At 45.6% G+C, this 19,695-nt stretch overlaps 1 protein-coding gene across 1 annotated transcript in view; it reads left to right on the top strand.

Annotated features, from left to right (window-relative positions):
• LOC140460101 (uncharacterized) overlaps positions 1 to 19,084 on the top strand; it is a 101,120-nt gene extending 82,036 nt beyond the window's left edge. The window contains 1 exon segment of the mRNA XM_072554501.1: positions 17,544 to 19,084. Within this exon segment, the coding sequence (XP_072410602.1) occupies positions 17,544 to 18,757 (1,214 nt within the window). The 3' untranslated portion in view covers positions 18,758 to 19,084.
• The last annotated feature ends 611 nt before the right edge of the window (positions 19,085 to 19,695 follow it).

The raw sequence follows: 19,695 nt of genomic DNA, 5'->3' as shown, positions 1-19,695 counted from the left end.
ATGGCCAATTCACCTGACCTGCACATCTTTGGACTGTGGGAGGAAACCGGAGCACCCGCAGGAAACCCACGCAGACACGGAGAACGTGCAAACTCCACACAATCAGTCGCCTGAGGCGGGAATTGACCTGGGTCTCTAGCGCTGTGAGGCAACAGTGCTAACCACTGTGCCACCGGACTGCCCAGGTGCGTTTTGGATGGTGTTTCTCCTCCCAGGGGGTCTTGGACTTGCCTGGATGATGATGGTGAGTCATTCGCTTAAATAGTGCACCTGGAATGCCAAGGGGAGTAATTCCCCAATCAAAAGGAAGAAAATATTATCAAACCTCAAAAAAGAAAGGGTTCATATAGCTCTTCTACAGGAGACCCATTTATTGGATAAAGGGGATTTGAAATTACAACAGGATGGATTTTATCAGGCCTTCTTTTCTTCCTTCAGCTCAAAATGTAGGGGAGTAGTCATTCTTATTTGGAAGAATCTCCCTTTCAAAATCCTAAATCAGGTAAAAGATGAATCTGGACGATATATACTAATTAAAGCTCTTATAAATGGAGAGGAATATGGGATTTTAAACCAGTATTGTCACCCGGCGCATCCTTTCAAATTTATAACGGAAGCCTTCTCCAAACTGATGGCTCTCTGTGCTCGTCATACAATTATAGGGGGAGACTTTAATTGCATTATGGAGCCGGAAATAGACAGGATACCCAAGAGTACTGCAGGTGTATCCCCCAGATTTAGACAATTGGCGAATTTGAATCAAGAATTAGAATTAATAGATGTGTGGAGGTTTCTCCACCCGCAAGGCAGAGATTTCTCTTTTTACTCTAATCCACATAAATGTCACACGAGAATTGACATGCTTTTTATTCCCTTGACTTTTTAAAATTCCATATCGTCCTGTAAAATAGGTGATATGATCATTTCTGATCACGCTGCTGTGTACATGGAAATCAAGGCTAGGAACAATGAGGCATCCCCCTGACATTGGCGTATGGATTCCTTCTTAATGAAGGATAGTAAATTTGCAAAATATTTTTCTCAAGAATTTAAAGCTTTCTTGGAAATTAATTCAGGTACAGCTAGTAACCCATCAATGATGTGGGAGACTATTGAAGCTTATGCGAGAGTTGTGATCATTTCATACTCAGTGACCCAGAAAAAATTAAAAGGAAAACAACAGCGTCTACTTGAGGCTCGCTTAAAAGCAGCTGAAACAGCATACGCTGACAGACCTTCTATTGCCAAATTACAAAGTATTATGACCCTTAGGACAGCTCTGAATACCGCCTTCACTCAAACGGCAAAGAGGGAAATATTATTTGCAAAACAAAGATTATATGAATTTAACGATAAACCTGGTAGATGCTTAGCATTTCTTGCAAGGAAAACAAAAGGGCCCCTCAAACTATCACAGCTATCAGGGAAAGTGCTGGTACTCTGATTCACATCATAAAGGGATCAACACAATCTTCAGAAAGTTTTATTCTGATCACAGGATTGTGAAGATAGAGCCAGGAGGATGCAGTCCTTTTTTAAAAGCCTGGCCTTTCCGGACTTAATCCCGGAATAGGTATCGGTCCTGAATGCTCCCCTAACAACCCAGGAAATACTTGGTGCAATCAGGTAACTTCAGAGCGGTAAGGCACCTGGCCCAGAGGGCTTTCAGGTTGAATTTTACAAAGAGTTCACAGGAGTATTAGCTGGCCCACTTATGGACAGATATAACTACACAAATAGTCAGGGCTGCCTCCTGCCTTTACTGAAAGAGGTGAATATCTCCCTTATTCTCAAAAAAGGAAAGGATCCAGAAGATTGTGCACAATACAGACCAATATCCTTGCTAACTGTAGATTTTTAAATTCTCTCTAAAACATTAGCATTGAGGCTGGAGAGGGTACTGCCATATATCATAAGAGGACCAGACTGGATTTATTAAGGGCCGTGGATCATCTAATAATATTAGAAGGGTCTTGAATGTGAATAAAGTCTGTCATCAGGAAAGAATACCGGGAATAGTAGTCTCATTGGACGCAGAGAAGGCATTCGACAGGGTTGAATGGTCATACCTGTTCGAAACATTGGAAAGGTTTAGCGTTGGAAACGTATTTGCCAAATGGCTCTCAACACTGTATAATGATCCCAAAGCAGTTGTGATCACCAATGGATTAGGTTTGGATAGCTTCAGTGTGGGTAGGGGCTGCCGTCAGGGATGTCCTCTCTCACCATTGCTAATCACGCTAATAATTGAGCCACTGGCGGGAAGCGATATGGGCTTACTCTAATATAACGGCCCCGAGGGTTGGTGCAGGTAAACATAAAATTACCCTATACGCAGATTATGATCTCCTTTTTCTTAATAATCCTCTGATGTCCATGCCCCTCTTCATCCAAGTTATTAATACATTTAGTTCATTTTCAGGCTACAAAATTAAGTTTTCAAATTCGGAGGCCATGCCGATGGGTGGCCTCACTAATATGTCCCACTTATTGGACGGATCCCACTTCCCCTTTCGGTGGTCTCTGGGGGGTTTCTTACACTTAGGCATTTTTATCACCCCAGTGTTTGGCCAACTGTATAAAGCCAATTTGTACGTCTATTGGAAAGGGTAAGGCAGGACCTTCAACGCTGGGGAGGCCTTCCAATTTCCTGGCTAGGTAGAATAGCCCTAATTAAAATGAATGTCTTGCTCCCTCTTATATCCTATGAGAATGCTTCCGGTGATGCTGCTGAGTATGGCACTACGCAAACTGTATCATTAGCTGGGTTTTTTCAACTGGAATCCTAGACGGCCCCTCATAAAGTTAAGGAAGCTACAGCTTCCACAGGCAAGGGGAGAGGGCTGGATTTTCCAGACTTTAGGAAGTCTCAGTTAAGTTCCTTGTTCAGCTACATAGCCAATTGGGTCTCGTCTGATCTGCAATCAATCTAGATGGACGTCGAGGCTTCTCAAGTACAGTGCCCTCTTATTAACCTCTTATTTTTAGATAAGATGAAAATCATCACGAACCACTGTAGAAACCCTACAGTACGAAACACAATTAAAGCTTGGAATATACTGTGGCAAAACGAGGGTAATTCACATAAAACATCCCCCTATACTCCTATAGTGGGGGCATGGGGTTTTCAACCGGAGCTTACAGATGCCATATTCAAATCCTGGAGATCCAGGGGTATCTCCTGTTTAGGGGATCTGGTTTGAGGAGGGGTCCTGATGTCTTTTGAATAGCTGCATCAGAAATTTGGATTACCTAATGGAGACCTCTTTCGATACTTCCAAATTCGAGACGTCATACAGAAGAAGGCTACGCTATTAGATAGTCTCTATAAATCAGATAGAGAACGTAGAGTGTTGTGGCCAATGGGTGTACCCTCGGTCAGCACTCTTTATCATTTATTACGTGATGAAATGTCGGAAGATATGGACCGTCTGCTTAGAACATGGGATCAGAATTTGAGGCTGGAAATTTCTACAGAACAGTGGAATGACATCTGGGAAAATGCCAAAAAAAATCTCCATTTGTAACAGAACCCAGGCCATTCAGGTAAAGATACTTCATAGGGCCCATATGGTACCAGAACGATTGGCAAACTTTAGGGCAGGAGAATCTGCAATGTGTCCCAAATGTAAAACAGAAGTGGGCACTCTTACACACCGCTTGTGGACATGCCATAAGATCCTCAAATACTGGACCAAAGTAGTAAACGCCCTGACAGACATCTTGGCAACGTAAATTACAGTAGATCCAGTATCTCCTCTTCTGGGCTTCTCGAGCTTACCTTCTGTGGATGTGCATGGGAGGAAATTATTTTCCATTTTCTCCTTCTGTGCAAGGAAAAATATCTTAATAAACTGGGTGGCTGAGGGCCTTCCAGGACTTCCAAATTGGCATAGATTAATCATGGAATATATTCCCCTTGACTTCCTTACAAATATGGTGCAACAAAAAACTGAATTATTCTATAACATATAGCAGCCCCTTTTGAATTTCATAGATACAGATATTTTGGCCATTCTATCAAGGACTTTCATCTAGTTGAGGTAACGGTTCTGGCTGGTCCGGGGCCCCTTGGGAGAGGAATCCCGCATGAATACGGGTTTTATTATGACTTGATGTTCACTCATTCCAAGCATGTACTTCACTACTTAATTACTATATTATCCTTTTTTTCTCTTGAATGATGTAATTTATTTGATCATACACTCTGGTTAGTTATGGGTTAGATTAGTAGTTAGTTGAGTTTTGTCTTTTTCTTTTTCTTTGACAGGTTTTGGCTATTATTTAAGATTTAATTGTATATTAATGTTTGTACTTGTGTTTTTTTTATTTGTAAACTTGTAAAAACATGTTAAATTTTCAATAAAAATATCTTTTTAAAAAAAAAGTGCATCTGGACAGATGCATGAGTAGGTGGAGAGCAGAGGGATATAGATTCAGGAATTGCGCGATAGGTTTAGACGGGATTTGGATCGGCTTAGGCTTGAAGGGCTGAAGGGCCTGTTCCTGGGTTGTAAATTTTGTTTGTTCTATGTTGAGGTTGTACAGGATGTTGGTGAATCTATTTTTTTTGGAGTACTGGGTACAGTTCTGGTCGCCCTGTCATAGGAGGAATACTATTAGAGATGGTTCGGTATAGATTTACTTGGACATTGCCAGGACTGGAGGGTTTGAGTTAGAGGGAGTGGCTGGGACTTTATCACTGGAGTGGAGGAGGTTGAGGGATGACCTTATTGAGATTTGAAAAATCATGAGGGGTGAGGGTAAGGAGAATAGCGAGGAGCATGTGCGGTTATGTAGAGCCGGGGTGGGGAGGTGAAACAAAATTGTGGCTCTACCTTTTTTTCCTCCTATTGGCATTTGGCCAGTTGAATCTGTCAGTTACACCAGCATATCTACAAAGTCTACTGCACGTGCCCCTCGGTGTCAGCAAGCGCTACGCATGTTCGCCGGTGTCTGCAAAAAAAACTGCACATGCTCTGTCTGTAAAAATGGTGCATGAATTTCATTTGCCAGCCCAATGAGGAGCACTGGAACACCGGAAGGAGGAGCCTGGTCCTCCTACCATTCAGAACAGCCCTATTGTCTGAATCTGAGACGTCGATTTTCCTGCTCCTTGGATGCTGCCTGACCTGCTGTGCTTTTCTAATCTTGACCCATGAACTTCTGAAGCTGCTGCTGCTCCTCTTTCTCTGAATGAAGACTGAGATTCATCCAAGACTGTAATTTCCTTCCTCTGTCCAACAGCACACTCTTCTCTCACTCCCTTTTCTATTTCTTTTATTTTCATGCTGGGATCCAATTGTTGACTTGCAGCAACTGAAAAAGAGAGTGAATCCAGAAAGAGGACAGACTCTGGAAAAGCTGGTCCCGGTCTGTGCCTCAAACATATGGCAAATGCAGTACCACAGGGTGAAGTTATAGTCTTTACTGTGGGGAAATAAAAGCAGAAATGAGGTGTATTGTTTAAATGGTGGTATATTGGGAAGTGGAGAAAGTGAGGACTGCAAATGCTGGAGATCAGAGTTGCAATGTGTGGCACCAAAAAACTCAGCAGGTCAGGCAGCAGCCAAGCAGCAGGTTAGTTGACGTTTTGAGCACGAGCCCTTCATTAGGAATGATGTGTGGACGTACAAAGGGGCCTCAGCGTCCTCCGACGCCAGTCAGACAGGTGCAGCAAGCAATCAGCAAGGCAAGTGTTATATTAGCAAGAGGAATTGAATTTAGAAGTGGGGATGTCTCCCTGCAGTTAGGGGGTCATTGAATATATTCAAGGCTGAGTTCACATGATGTTTGAACAACAAAGAAGTGGATGGTTATTGGGGAAGGCAAGAAAATAGTTTTAAGTACAGAGCAGTAACAGTTGTACAACATAGAAACACACCCTTCAGTCCAACTAGTCCATGCTGACTGACTAAACTCATCCCACCTGCCTGTGTTTGGCCCATTTCCCTCTGAACCATTCTTATTTACGTACTTATCAAAATATATTTTAAACATTGTAACTGTATCTGCATCCACCACTTCCTCTAGACATTCATTCCACACACAAACCACTCTCTTTTTATTTTAAGAAAAAAAGTGCTCCTCATGTCTTTAGAATCGTTCTACTCTCACTTTAAAAGTTTGCGCCCTCATCTTGAAATGACACCTGCTGTTCACCTCACCTATATTCCTCATGATTTTTTAAACCTCTCGAAGGACACCTCTCAACCTCCAATGCTCCAGTGAAAAAAGTCCCAGCCTCTGCACCTAGATGTAGGGAGATCCATATCCATTTGTGATCTGTTCAATGCTGGTGCAGGCTTGAAAGACCAAATGGCCGACTCCTGCTCCCAATTCTCATGCTTTGTCCTGGACAGCAAGAGACCACAGAAATAAGAGCAGAAAGTGGGCTATTCAGCCCATCGGGTCTGCTCTTACCATTCAATCGTAGTTGATCAATTTCTGAGTACCATTCTGCTGCTTTCTCCCTGTCCCCCTCGATACTCAAGAACCTAGCTATCTCAGTCTAAATATCCTCAGTGACCTGGCCTCTGCAGTCTTCTGTGCCAATGAATTCCATAGATTCGCCACTCTGACTGAAGAAGTTTCTCCTTATCTCCATTCTAAAAAGTCTTCCCTTTACTCTAAAGCTGTGCCCTCGGGTCTTAGTTTCTCCTACTAATGGAAACATCTACCCAACATCCACTCTGTCCAGGCTGTTCAGTCTTCTGTATGTTTCAGTTAGATCTCCCCTGAGTATGGCCCTGTTAATCAGCATGAATCAGACCCTTCAGGATGAGGTACAGCAGGGATTAGGTTCAGCAAATTGAAAATGGAGGGAGATTGTGTGGGATGGAGATCTTCAGCCTCAAAGGCATAAGAGAGGAAAGAAAGTTCACTATAACTTAGAATTGATTGGATGTGCTGATGGGCCGAGGAGGGGCAGAGAGAGTTAAACTTGGAGAAATGTGATGTGTTGCATTTTGGTCAAGCAATGCAGGCAGGACTTACACAGGGGAGGTGTTGCAGAAGAAAGAGAGCTTGGAGTGCAGGTTCATAGTTCCTTGTAAGTGGAGTTGCAGGCAGACAGGATAGTGAAGATAATGTTTGGTATGCTTTTCTCTATTGGTCAGAGCATTGAGTGAAGGAGTTGGGAGGTCATATTGTGGCTGCGCAGGACATTGGTTAGGCCACTTTTGGAATATTGTGTGTAATTCTGGTCTCCATCCTATGGAAGGATGTTGTGAAACTTGAAAGTTTTTGGAAAAGGTTTATAAGGCTGGTGTCAGAGTTGGAGGGTTTGAGCGAGAGGGAGAGGCTGAATAGGTTGGGGCTGTTTTCCCTGTAGTGTCAGAGGCTGAGGGGTGACATTATAGAAGTTTATAAGGGGCATGAATAGGTTGAATAGCCAAGGTCTTTTCCTCCGGGTAGGGGAGTCCAAAACTAGAAGGCAGAGGTTTGAGCTGAGAGGGCAAAGATTTAAAAGGGACCTGAGGGGCCACTTTTTCTCTCAGGGTTTTGCATGTATGGAATGAGCTGACAGGAAGTGGTGGAGGCTGGTACAATTACAACATTTAAGAGGCATCTGGATGGGTCCATGAATAGGAAGGGTTTTGAGGAATATGGGCCACATGCTGGCAAATGGAATAGATTGATTTTGGATATATGGTTGGCATCGACGAGGTGGATGGAAGGATCTGTTTGTGTGGTGTATGACTCTTACTGTATTCGGTGAATGCAGAAGTGTGGTTGTGAAGACTGGACTTTCAGAGCAGCTTTCAAAGATGTTTTGTCCTTACTGGGACCGGAAGAAGTTACAATGAAATCTTTTGTTTGTGAGACAGCAAGCAACTAAGTGAGTACATCTGGGATTTTGGGGGAAAGTGGGAATTCGTTGCACTTCAAGGATGAAGCCCTACCTTATCCAGTCATTTCTGCTGGTGGCTGAGACTAGGCCTTGAGCTTTGGGGGAGTAGGTTTAGGACAGAGATGAGGAGGAGGAAGTGAGGGCTGCTGCTTTTCCCAGAGAGTAGTTTATCTGCGGAATTCTCTGCCCAAGGAAGCAGGCTCCAAAATGCCCTGGTCCTAAGTCTTTGACTTGATATACCAGTGACTGTAAACTTTGAAGTGCTTTGGTTAACTGATGCAAATATTTCCCACTTGTCCAACATACAGTGTCAGCTGTTTCATCATTGGGATGGTTTTGATTCATCTACTCTTATTCGACAATATTCATGACAATGTATACGAGGTGATTCTATATAAGCAAGTTGTAGACAATTTAAAAAGGCCGACCAGGCAAGGAGGTGGCTAACAAACCCAGGGCATCTCTCTTAGAGTATGCATCTTGTTTGTTTACAAATTAAACACGCTTCAGATCTTTTCCTAGCTGCTTTCCAAAAATCTGGGTGCCACCAGGTTTGTGAGTGTTAACAATAATGTACATAATCAACTGAAATAGGCAGCAGCAAAGAATGAACACAAACCAGTCCAGCGGGGAATCACCCACATTTTGGTTTGAGTATTGAGGGATTACCCTTTTTGAGGCCCCTGTGATATCAGTCCCATACCCAGGCTAATGTGCATGTGAAGTGATGTTGCAGCTGTACAGGACTTTGGTTAGGCCACAGTTGGAGTACTGTGTGCAGTTCTGGTCGCCTCACTTTAGGAAAGATGTGGAAGCTTTGGAGAGGGTGCAGAGAAGATTTACCAGGATGTTGCCTGGAATGGAGAATAGGTCATATGAGGATAGGTTGAGAGTTCTCGGCCTTTTCTCGTTGGAACGGCAAAGGATGAGGGGTGACTTGATAAAGGTTTATAAGATGATCAGAGGAATAGATAGAGTAGACAGTCAGAAACTTTTTCCCCAGGTACAACAGAGTGTTACAAGGGGACATAAATTTAAGGTGAAGGGTGGAAGGTATAGGGGAGATGTCAGGCGTGGGTTCTTTACCCAGAGAGTGGTGGGGGCATGGAATGCGCTGCCCGTGGGAGTGGTAGAGTCAGATTCATTGGCGACCTTTAAGCGGCATTTGGATAGGTACATGGATGGGTGCTTAATCTAGGTTAGAAGTTCGGCACAACATCGTGGGCCGAAGGGCCTGTTCTGTGCTGTATTGTTCTATGTTCTATGAAACCAGATTATGAAGTGTTAACTTTTCTGCAAACTTCTACCTGTGTGTGTGTGTCTCTGTAACATTTTCCAACTTGCTTCATATCTCAGTTTGTCAGCTTTTGTTAATTCCTTCCTTCCTTCCAAGGCTAGCGAAGCACACACTTTCCAGAACAGTCCAAATTAGGGAGTTGAGCCTCACAAATCCTGGCTATGACACATAGCTGCTTAACCAACTGTGCAAACTCTCAATATCTGTCAGCTGTTCCATTTGCAAATCGAACACTGTTTACAAAGCAAGTTGTTTATGTCTCTGCATGAGTCCACAACCCAGGGGAAATCCAACAGTCTTTAATAGTTGCCCAATGTGACTTGTTTGCTAAATTAATTCAAGTCTGGATGTCCTGAAGCGAGCAATTATACTTATTGCAGATTTCTACTACCCAATTAAAACTAATGTCGGGAACTCGAATGGATTGGGGGCATTTTATATAATTATTCCAGACAGTGTGGAAACGGGCCCTTCAGCCCAAAAAGTCCACACCAACGCTCCGAAGAGCAACCCACCCAGACTCATTCCCCTACATTCACCCCTGACGAATGCACCTACTACGGGGCAATTTAGCATGGCCAATTCACCTAACCTGCACATCTTTGGACTGTGGGAGGAAACCGGAACACCCGGTGGAAACCCGTTCAGACACCGGGAGAATGTGCAAACACCACACAGACAATTGCTCGAAGCGGGAATTGAACGCAAATCACTCAAACTTACATTTTCCAAAGAAGCCTGTTGTTCTACAACCTGGAGTTGTGTGATTTTAAACTTTGTCCAGGTTAAAGTGGATTGGCTATGCTAAATTACCCATAGTGCCCAGGGATGTGCAGGTTAGGGTGGATTACTCAGGGTTAAATGTATAGCAATGGGTGTGGGTGGGTGACCGTGAGAGGGTCGGTGAGTACGAGTGGCCTGCTTCCACACTGGAGAGAGGGGGGTTTGGAAAGTGTGTTCTCCGCCACTCCAGCCGCAGCGCGGGGGCCCGCTGTCGGTCTTGCCCTGCCCCCTTTGCCGTCACTTTTCCTCGCCCCGCCCCTGGTTCCTTTATTGACGTCACAACGCGGAAATTGACCTGTCAAAGTGAATCTCCCCCTCTCTGGACAACTCTTCATCCTGGGAGGGAGACAGAGATGGAAGGAGGGGAAATTGTTCACTTGTAGCAACCGGAGTGAATCCAGGGAGGGAGTAGACTCCGCAAACTCCGGTATGTGTCTTAATTATCCGGGTGAGGAGGAACTGAAGAATCGATGTTGGGAAGGCGGAGGGGTAGATAGTTTTCTGTTTTGATCTTTAAAATGAACCCGATTCCCACCACTAACTGCAACAGGTGTAAGTACAGCACATGCAATTTTCCTCATTGCAGCTTCAAGCCGGTTTTGCATGCTCTGTTCTTCCTACGCCTTGGCTCCAGCACAGTCAGCTTCCTTCCCTCATTCCCATCCCCCCGCCCTGATGTTCCAAGCTGACCCTCAAAAGATGTATTTGTCTCTCCATTCTTTTTTGTGGGTTTTGAAAACTTTCCCAATCCTCTAATTATAAGACTTGGGAAGTTATGTTGTAGCTGCACCAGACATTGGTTAGGCCACTTTTGGAATGTTGTGTGCAGTTCTGGTCTCTCTGCTAGAGGAAGGATGTTGTGAAACTTGAAAGGGTTCGGAAAAGATTGACAAGGATGTTGTCAGGGTTTGAGCTGAATAGGCTGGGGCTGTTTTCTCTCGAGCGCCAGAGGCTGAGGGGTGACCCTACCAACTTTTATAAAATCAGGAGGGGCATGATAGGGTAAATAGACCAGGTCTTTTCCCTGGATGGGTCATAGTTTTAGGGTGAGGGTGCGTGCAAAGAATGAGCTGCCAGAGGAAGTGGTGATGGCTGGTACAATTACAACATTTAAAAGGCATCAGGATTACATTGACTGCATTGGCGCCACCTCGTGCTCCCGCGAGGAAGTTGAGCAATTCATCAACTTCACGAACATTCCACCCTGACCTTAAATTTACCTGGATGATCTCTGACACCTTCCTCCCCTTCCTGGACCTCTCCATCTCCATTAATGACGACTGACTTGACACCGACATTTTTTACAAACCCACCGACTCCCACAGCTACCTGGATTACACCTCTTCCCACTCTACCTCCTGCAAAAATGCCATCCTGTATTCCCAATTCCTCTGCCGTATCTGCTCCCAGAAGGACTATTTCCACCACAGAACACACCAGATGGCCTCGTTCTTAGAAACCACAATTTCCCTTCCCACATGGTTAAAGATGCCCTCCAATGCATCTCGTCCACATCCTGCACCTCTGCCCTCAGACCCCACACCTCTAACCGTAACAAGGACAAAGACCGTTCTCTCTGTGACTACCTGGTCAGGTCCACGCCCCCCTACAACCCACCCTCCCATCCTGGCACCTTCCCCTGTCACTGCAGGAATTGAAAAACCTGCACCCTCACCTTCATCCAAGGCCCTAAAGGAGCCTTCCACATCCATCAAAGTTTTACCTGCATATCCACCAATATCATTTATTGTATCCGTTGCTCCCGATGCAGTCTTCTCTACATTGGGGAGACTGGATGCCTCCTAGCAGAGTGCTTTTGGGGACATCTCTGGGACACCTGCACCCATCAACTACACCGCCCTGTGGCCCAACGTTTCAACTCCCCCCTCCCACCCCCGGACGCTTGGAGGAAAAATGGCTCATCTTCCGCCTCAGAACACTTCAACCCCAGGGCATCAATGTGGACTTCAACAGTCTCCTCATTTCCCTTTCCTCCACCTCACCTCAGTTCCAAACACTCTGCCGCCATTTTCACTATTTTCACTTTGCTGTACCTCCTCCTGAATGGTCTGGTCTGGTTCATGCTGATTAACAGGCTCACACTCAAGTGACATCCAATTGGACACAGTGGATATTGGAAAGCTGTTTCCATTGATAGGAGGGAATAGGACCTGAGGACACAGCCTAAGGGTAAAGGGAAAGCCTTTTAGAACAGAGATAAGGAGAAAGTACTTCAGCCAGAGAGCGGTGAATCTATGGAATTTAATGCCGCAGAAGGCTGCAGAGGCCAGGTCACTGAGGATATTTAAGACTGAGACAGATAGGTCCTTGAGTATCAAGGGGATCGAGGGCTACGGGAAGAAAGTGGGAGAATGGGGTTGAGAAACTTATTAAACACGATTGAATGGTATGAACAGACCTGATGGGCTGAATGGCATAATTACTGCTCCTCTGTCTTCAGTCGCTTGCTGTCCTGGACACAGAGAAAAATGGGAGCAGGGGTAGGCTATTTGGTCTTTTGAGCCTGCACCAGTATTGAACACATCATAACAGGATATGAATCTGCCTACATCTAGGTGGAGAGACTGGGACTTTTTCACTTGACCATGGGAGGTTGAGAGGGGACCTTATTGAGGTTGATAAAATCATGAAGGATATGGATGACGTTAATGGTGGGTGTCATTTCCCTCGGTGGCGGTTTCAAGATTAGGGTGCGACCTTTGAAGGTGAGAGGAGAAAGATTCAAAAGAGACATGAGGGACTCTATTTTTCTTTTTACACAGAGTGGTTTGTGTGTGGAATGAATGTCTAGAGGAAGTGGTGGATGCAGGTACAGTTACACTGTTTAAAAGACATTTGGATAAGTACGTGACTAGGAAAGGTTTGGAGGGATATGGGCCAAACACTGGCAGGTGGGGCTAGTTTAGTTTGAGAACATAGTCAGCATGGGCTAGTTGGACTGAAGGGTCTGTTCCTGTGCTGAATAACTCTCCCCCCAACCCTCTGCTCCCTCCCCCATTCTCTGTATTCTCCCCTGTATTCCCTGCCCTCACCCTCTGCCACCCTGTCCATTCTCTCTCTCACTTCTCACTGCCAAAGCCTCCATCCTTTCTTGTGCCTCAAGCCCTCTTTGCTCACTGTTTCAAGCCCTTTTGAAGATGAGGGAGATGGATGGTGCTAACTCTACGTGGGAGACTGGTGGGGGGATGGAGGAGGTTGCAGTGTGGGGGGAAGGGGAGAGAAATAGCTGATCTTTTAAGAATAGCAAAAATGATATATTCACAAACATTGTTAAAGTCTGAAAGCATGTTCAAGTTTTTAAAAGAGCTGATGGAATCTTTCTGAAACTTGCACTGAAATATGTGTAGTTAGGCCACAGCTCAGGACAGGCTATAAGGGGTGAATAGATTATTTCGGGTGTTGTGAAATTGGTTCCGACTACGTAGTAATAGAGTCACGGAGTTGCAGAGCACGGAACCAAACCCTTCAGTCCAGGCTGTTCAGATATCCGGACTTAATCTAATGACCCATTCGCCAGTATTTGATCCACATCCTTCAAAATCCTCCTTAATCATGTCCCCATCCAGATGCCTTTTAAATGTTGTAATTGTACCAGCCTCCACCACTTCCTCCAGCAGCCCATTCCATATACACACCACCCTCCGTGTGAATGGGTTGTCTCTTCAGTCTGAAATATATCTTTTCCGTATCACCCAAAACCGATGCCCTCTAGGTTGGACCGAGATGTCGGTAGATTCATATCCAGTTATGATTCGTTGAATGCTGGTGCAGGCTTGAACAAACAGATGGCCTACTCCTGCTTCCAATTCTCGCCCACTCTGTCCAGGACGGCAGGAGAACATAATTCATCGGAGCAGAAATTGGCCATTCAAGGTCAGCTCTGCCATTCGATCATGGCTGATAGGTTTCTCAACCACATTCTCCCATTTTGTCTCCATAACCCTCCATCAGCTTGATGCTCAAGAACGTCTTCATGTCAGTCTTAAATATCCTCAGTGACCTGGCCTCCACCACAGCCTTCTGTGGCAGTGAATCCCATAGATTCACCGCTTTCTAGCTGAAGAAGTTTCTCCTTACCTCAATTCTAAAAGGTCTTCCCTTTACACTGAGGCTGTGCCCACTAGTCCTACTCTCTCCAGTCAATGGAGACATCTTCCCAACTTCCACTCTTTCCAGGCCATTCGGTATTCATTACGTTTCAGTTCGGACACCCCTGCTTGTCGGCCTATTAACCAGCGTCAACTGCATCCTTCAGGATGAGTTACAGCAGGGATTAGGTTCAGCAAACTGAGAATGGAGGGAGAGTGTGTGGGATAGAGATTTTCAACTTCTAAGGAATAAGCAAGGAAAGAGAGTTCACTATAAATTAGAACTGATCAGGTGGGCTGATTGGCCAAAGTGTGGTAGATGGAGTTTAAATCCGAGAAGTGTGTGGTTTGCATTTTGGTTAAGCAATCCAGGCAGGATTGACATGGTAAAGGGGGATATTGCAGAACAAAGAGACCTTCGAGTGCAGGTTCATAGTTCCTTGAAAGCAGAGTCACCGGTAGAAAGGATAGTGAAGAAGGCATTTGGTATGCTTTCCTTTATTGGTCAGTGCATTGAATATAGGAGTTGGGAGGTCGTGTTGTGGCTGTGTAAGACATTGGTTAGTCCACGTTTGGAAGACTGTATTCATTTCTGGTCTCCCTTTTTATAGGAAAGACATTGTGAAACTTTGAAAGGGGTCGGAAAAGATTTACAAGTCTGCTGTTTGAGTGACAGGTAGAGACTCAAATGGCTGGGGATATTTTCCCGAGAGCATTGGAGGCTGAGGGGTGACCTTATAGACGTTCATAAGGGGCATGGATAGGGTGAATATCCAAGGTCTTTTCCCCAAGGTAGGAGAGTCCAAAACTAGAAGGCATACGTTTGAGATGAGTCGGAATTTTTAAAGGCATCTGAATGGGTACATGAATAGGAAGGGTTTAGAGAGATGTGGGCCACATGCAGGCAAATTGGACTAGATTAATTTAGGATATCTGTTTGGCCAGACGAGTTGGACCAAGGGGTCTGTTTCCGTGCTGTATGACTCTAATCTCCTTCGGTGAAAGCAGAAGTGTGATTATGGAGGCTGGAGTTTCAGAGCAGCTTTCAAAGATGTTTTGCCCTTAATGGGAGCAGAAGAAGTAACAATGAAATCCTGCATTTGTGAGACAGCAACTGAGTGAGTGAGTACATCCGGGATTTTGGTGGAAAGTGGGAATTCATTGCACTGTGGGGATGAAGCTCTACCTATTGAGTCATTTCTGCTGGTGAATGAAACCAGGCCTCAAGATTAGGAGGAGTAGATTCAGGACAGAGATGAAGAAGAACTGTTTTTCCTGGAGAATAGTGAATCTGTGGAGTTCTCTGCCCAAGGAATCAGTAGAGGCAGCTTCATTAAGTATATTCAAGACACAGTTGGAGGTGGTTTTTGCATGGTAGGGGAATTAAGGGTAGTTGGGACAATGCAGGGAGGAGGAGCTGAGACAATGGATAGATCAGCCATGATCTTAATGAATGGTGCAGCAGGCTAGATGGGCCAAATGGCCTACTCCTGCTTCTATTACTATGAAACTACAAACCTGCATCTCCCATGGCTAACCCACCTAACTTCGACTTTCTGGGCAATTTAGCATGAACAATCCAAACCAAGGCCAATGAGCAACGTCGTGAAGTGGGAAATGAACTTCAGAGAATGATAGAAAGGGACAAGGAGAGTAAATATACCAGCAATCAAAACTGGATTCTAAAGATCACAAAAACTGAAACCAGAAATGGTATCTGAATGTGTGCTGCATTGTAACAGAAGTGAATGAGTTGACTGCACACATTGAAGAGAATAATTATGATCTGAGACTCCTTACAGAGACATGGCTTCAGGATGACAAGGATTGAATCCTAAATATCGAGGGTTTGGTCATATGGGAAGCGAGGTAAAGGTATAAGGTTGGTGCTGCTAATCAAAGCACTGATCACAGGGTAGTCTGGTGTCAGCTCGGATTTCAGGTCCTGATTTCTCTGTCCTCTGTTGATCTCCCTGTTCCTACAGAGTAAGATGTCGGTCTGTTGTCAGCTCTGCTGGATTTCTGCTGAAGCTTTGCACCCCGCCCCCCACTTTTTTTTGTCACCTTCCGGAACAATAAAGCATTCAGCCAATCAAGCCCCAACCCACAATCTCCCAGCCTGTCAACCGTCCAGACACACAGTGTAATCATAGCAGGGAATCACACAAGAAAAATGAAACCAAATTTGAAACAAATAGTTGCTCGTGTTTAATGTTTGTTCATTCGGAAGTAAACCAGAAATGGGGGTCTCCCAGGATTCTGAGACTGTCATTTTTGAGGAATTCTCTCTCTCTTACATCTATCTATGAGAACCCAGCTATGATTTACAACAATATTTACACCAACAGAAATAGACAGAGATATACAGGATGGAAATAGACATTTTCTCTCTCTCATGTGCGTGCACACACACACATTCACTCCCGTGGACTTGTTTGTGTATGTTTGCAGAATTATATTTGCAGAGCTGGGCTAAAATGTCACTTTTTGTTATAAAACTTTAAGTTCTCTTGAGAAGGTGCCTTACATGGAGAGGGGCCAAGTGGTGGCAAATCATAGAGATGTACAGCACGGAAACAGACCCTTCGATCTAACTCGTCCTTGCCGACCAGATAGCCAACCCAATTTAGTCCCAGCACCCAGCCGGTATAGGGGCCACGTGAAAACAAATGTGACTAGATTAATTTAAGAAATCTGGTCAGCTCGGACAGGTTGGACCCAAGGGTCTGTTTCTGTGCTGTGACTCTAATCGTCTTCAGTGAAAGCAGAAGTGTGGCTGTGATGACTGGACTTTCAGAGGATGTTTTGCCCTGACTGGAATCAGAAGAGTTTGACTGAAGTGTATCGGTATTAATGCCTTGACGTCTCATTTTGCTTCCACCTTCCTGGGGTCGTTAACCATTTTGTGTCTGGTTCTTCCTCAAAAAGCTGCATTGCAGGTTCACCCTGAATTGACACTTTTTTTTGCTTCCCAAAAGCAGACCTGCTCACTCTTAGCAATATCCCAGTGTTGTGAAAGATATTAACTTTCAGGTGGAATTATCCAAAATTCAGAGAGATGTCAGTCTTGATGTTTTTTGCTCATCTGCCCCTGTAAGATCCTGAATCAGCACCTTCAGGAGAATTAGTTAGATTGGAGTGAGAACAGAGGGGGAGAGAGAGTGGGATGGTGCTTTCAATTTTGTGGAGAAACAAGAATATTCCACAGAAGGTAGAATTGCTTGTTCTGAATTCTACCCTGCACTGACAGTGATGACTTTTGCGATCTCTTTTTAAACAGTGTATTTGAAGATTTGAAGATAGAAGTTTCAAAATCAACGCATGAAGTTCTTATGTCCGAAACGTTGACTCTCCTGCTATTCGGATGCTGCCTGACCTGTTGGCCATTTCCAGTACCACACATTTCAACACTGATTCTCCAGCGTCTGCAGTCCTCACATTGACGTCAATGACTCAATCCATCGGGACCGGAAAGAATTTTCAACTATGAGTCTGTGAGAAGGAGCAAAGCGTTTTGGTTCCTGTTTGAGTACGTTTTCAGCATCAGTGGGACTGGATGAGAGACCCTATTGTTGCAGCGCATTGAGTGTGGGGCATGTAGCAGCAGGAATTGACAGCAGGGAGGGGCTGGAAACATATTTGTGTGCAGCTGAAGCTTCGGCCATGGAGAAACCCGAGGAATCCCGCCCCGTGGAGAAACGGTGGAAGTGCAGTGATGGCGGGAATAGCTTCCATTTCCCGTCTGCCCTGCAGATTCATCAGCACATCCACACAGGGGACAGGCCATTCTCCTGCCCTGAATGTGGGATGGGCTTTGCCCAGACCTCCGCCCTGCTGAGGCACCAGCGGACCCACACCGGGGAGAGGCCATTCCCCTGCCCAGAGTGCGGGAAGGCCTTCAGTAATTGTTCCGACCTGCTGAGGCACCAGCGGTCCCACTCGGGGGAAAGGCCCTTCAGCTGCCCCAACTGCGGAAGGAGATTTACCCAGGCCTCTCACCTGCTGAGGCACCTCCGGGTCCACGCAGGGGAGAGGCCGTTCTCCTGCCCTGAGTGTGGGAAGAGATTTACCCAGGCCTCCAACCTGCTGACCCACCGGCGGTCCCACACAGGGGAGAGACCCTTCAGCTGCCCCGAGTGTGGGAAGGCCTTCAGTAATTCCCCCAACCTGCTGAGGCACCAGCAGGTCCACACTGGGGAGAGGCCCTTCAGCTGCCCAGATTGTGGGAAGGCTTTCAGCGATTCCTCTTCCCTATTGACCCACCAGCGGATCCACAGTGGGGAGAGGCCCTTCAGCTGCCCCTAGTGCGGGAAGACCTTCAACAATTCCTCTTCTCTGCTGACCCACCAGCGGATCCACACTGGGGAGAGGCCCTTCAGCTGCCCCGAATGTGGGAAGGCCTTCAGCAATTCCCCCAACCTGCTGAGGCACCGGCGGGTCCACACTGGGGAGAGGCCTTTCAGCTGTCCCGAGTGCAGGAAGACCTTCAGCAATTCCTCAAACCTACTGAAGCACCAGCGGATTCACACGGGGGAGAGGCCCTTCAGCTGCCCTGAGTGCAGGAAGGCTTTCAGCAATTCCTCCGCCCTGCTGACCCACTGGAGGGTCCACACGGGGGAGAGGCCGTTCAGCTGCCCCGAGTGCAGGAAGGACTTCACCCGCTCCTCCCACCTCCAGAGGCACCAGCGCATTCACAAACCATCGCAGGGTGTTTGAAGGAGCAACGGCTGAGTGCCATTATCGACTGGACTATCGACCCAGTTCTTGGTGTTCCCGGGTTTGAATTCCGCTGCAGCAGATGGCGCTATACAGGGTACAGGTTGAAATTGCCGAGTGAGGCAACACTTCCTCCGGGTTAAGGCTGTACCAAGGACCCAATTAGAAAGGGACATCTCAGTGCTGATCAATAGTAAAGAAAGTGGTGGGGCGAAATGTGTGCGCTTTGATTTTGAGCTGTTCAAAAAGCAACTTTATCTCTGCCTTTTTGCTGAGGAGATCTGAAGTTGTAACAAAGTTGGGTGCAATAAAGGTTACCTGAACTTACTGCCGGGCTCAGACTCTCATTGAAAGCTTTGAGCGCCAAGGGGTTTTTGTTTTAAAGCTGCTCATTGAAACCATTAGAATTCTGAAAGGGGCTTGACAGGATAGATGCAGATAAAATGCTCCTTTGTCGGGGGAAGTCATAGAATCCCAACAATGTGGAAGCAGGCCATTCAGCCCATCTATTTTACTCTGGCCCTCCGAAGAGTATCTCATCCATATCCATCCCCTTTCTCCGTATTTCCCATGGACAATCTATCCTAAATTGCACATCCCTGGTCGCTATGGGTACTTCAGCACAGCCAATCCACCCTAACCTCTACACCCTAATCTGTAAATTACTTCCTCAAAAATGAAGTCTAAATGCAAAATTTTTCTCTAAGAAAAATGTCAGTCTGCCTCAACATTCGGACGCAGACAGGATTCACACCTATTGTTAGAAAAGCTCTGCATTTGAATGATATTCGTGAGAAGGTAATTAAAATCAAATTCTGGGATTAACATACCTTTCGAAACCCATTCAAAAGGTGAAAGATTTAATCTAAAATTGTTTGGATGTATCACATCTCCATGCCACTGGACTCCATTGGCTATAAACTCCGTGATCGTGATCT

The sequence above is a fragment of the Chiloscyllium punctatum genome, chromosome 36, assembly GCF_047496795.1.
Source record: "Chiloscyllium punctatum isolate Juve2018m chromosome 36, sChiPun1.3, whole genome shotgun sequence".
Lineage (NCBI taxonomy): Eukaryota > Metazoa > Chordata > Chondrichthyes > Orectolobiformes > Hemiscylliidae > Chiloscyllium > Chiloscyllium punctatum.
This window is presented reverse-complemented; position numbering and strand designations above follow the sequence as displayed.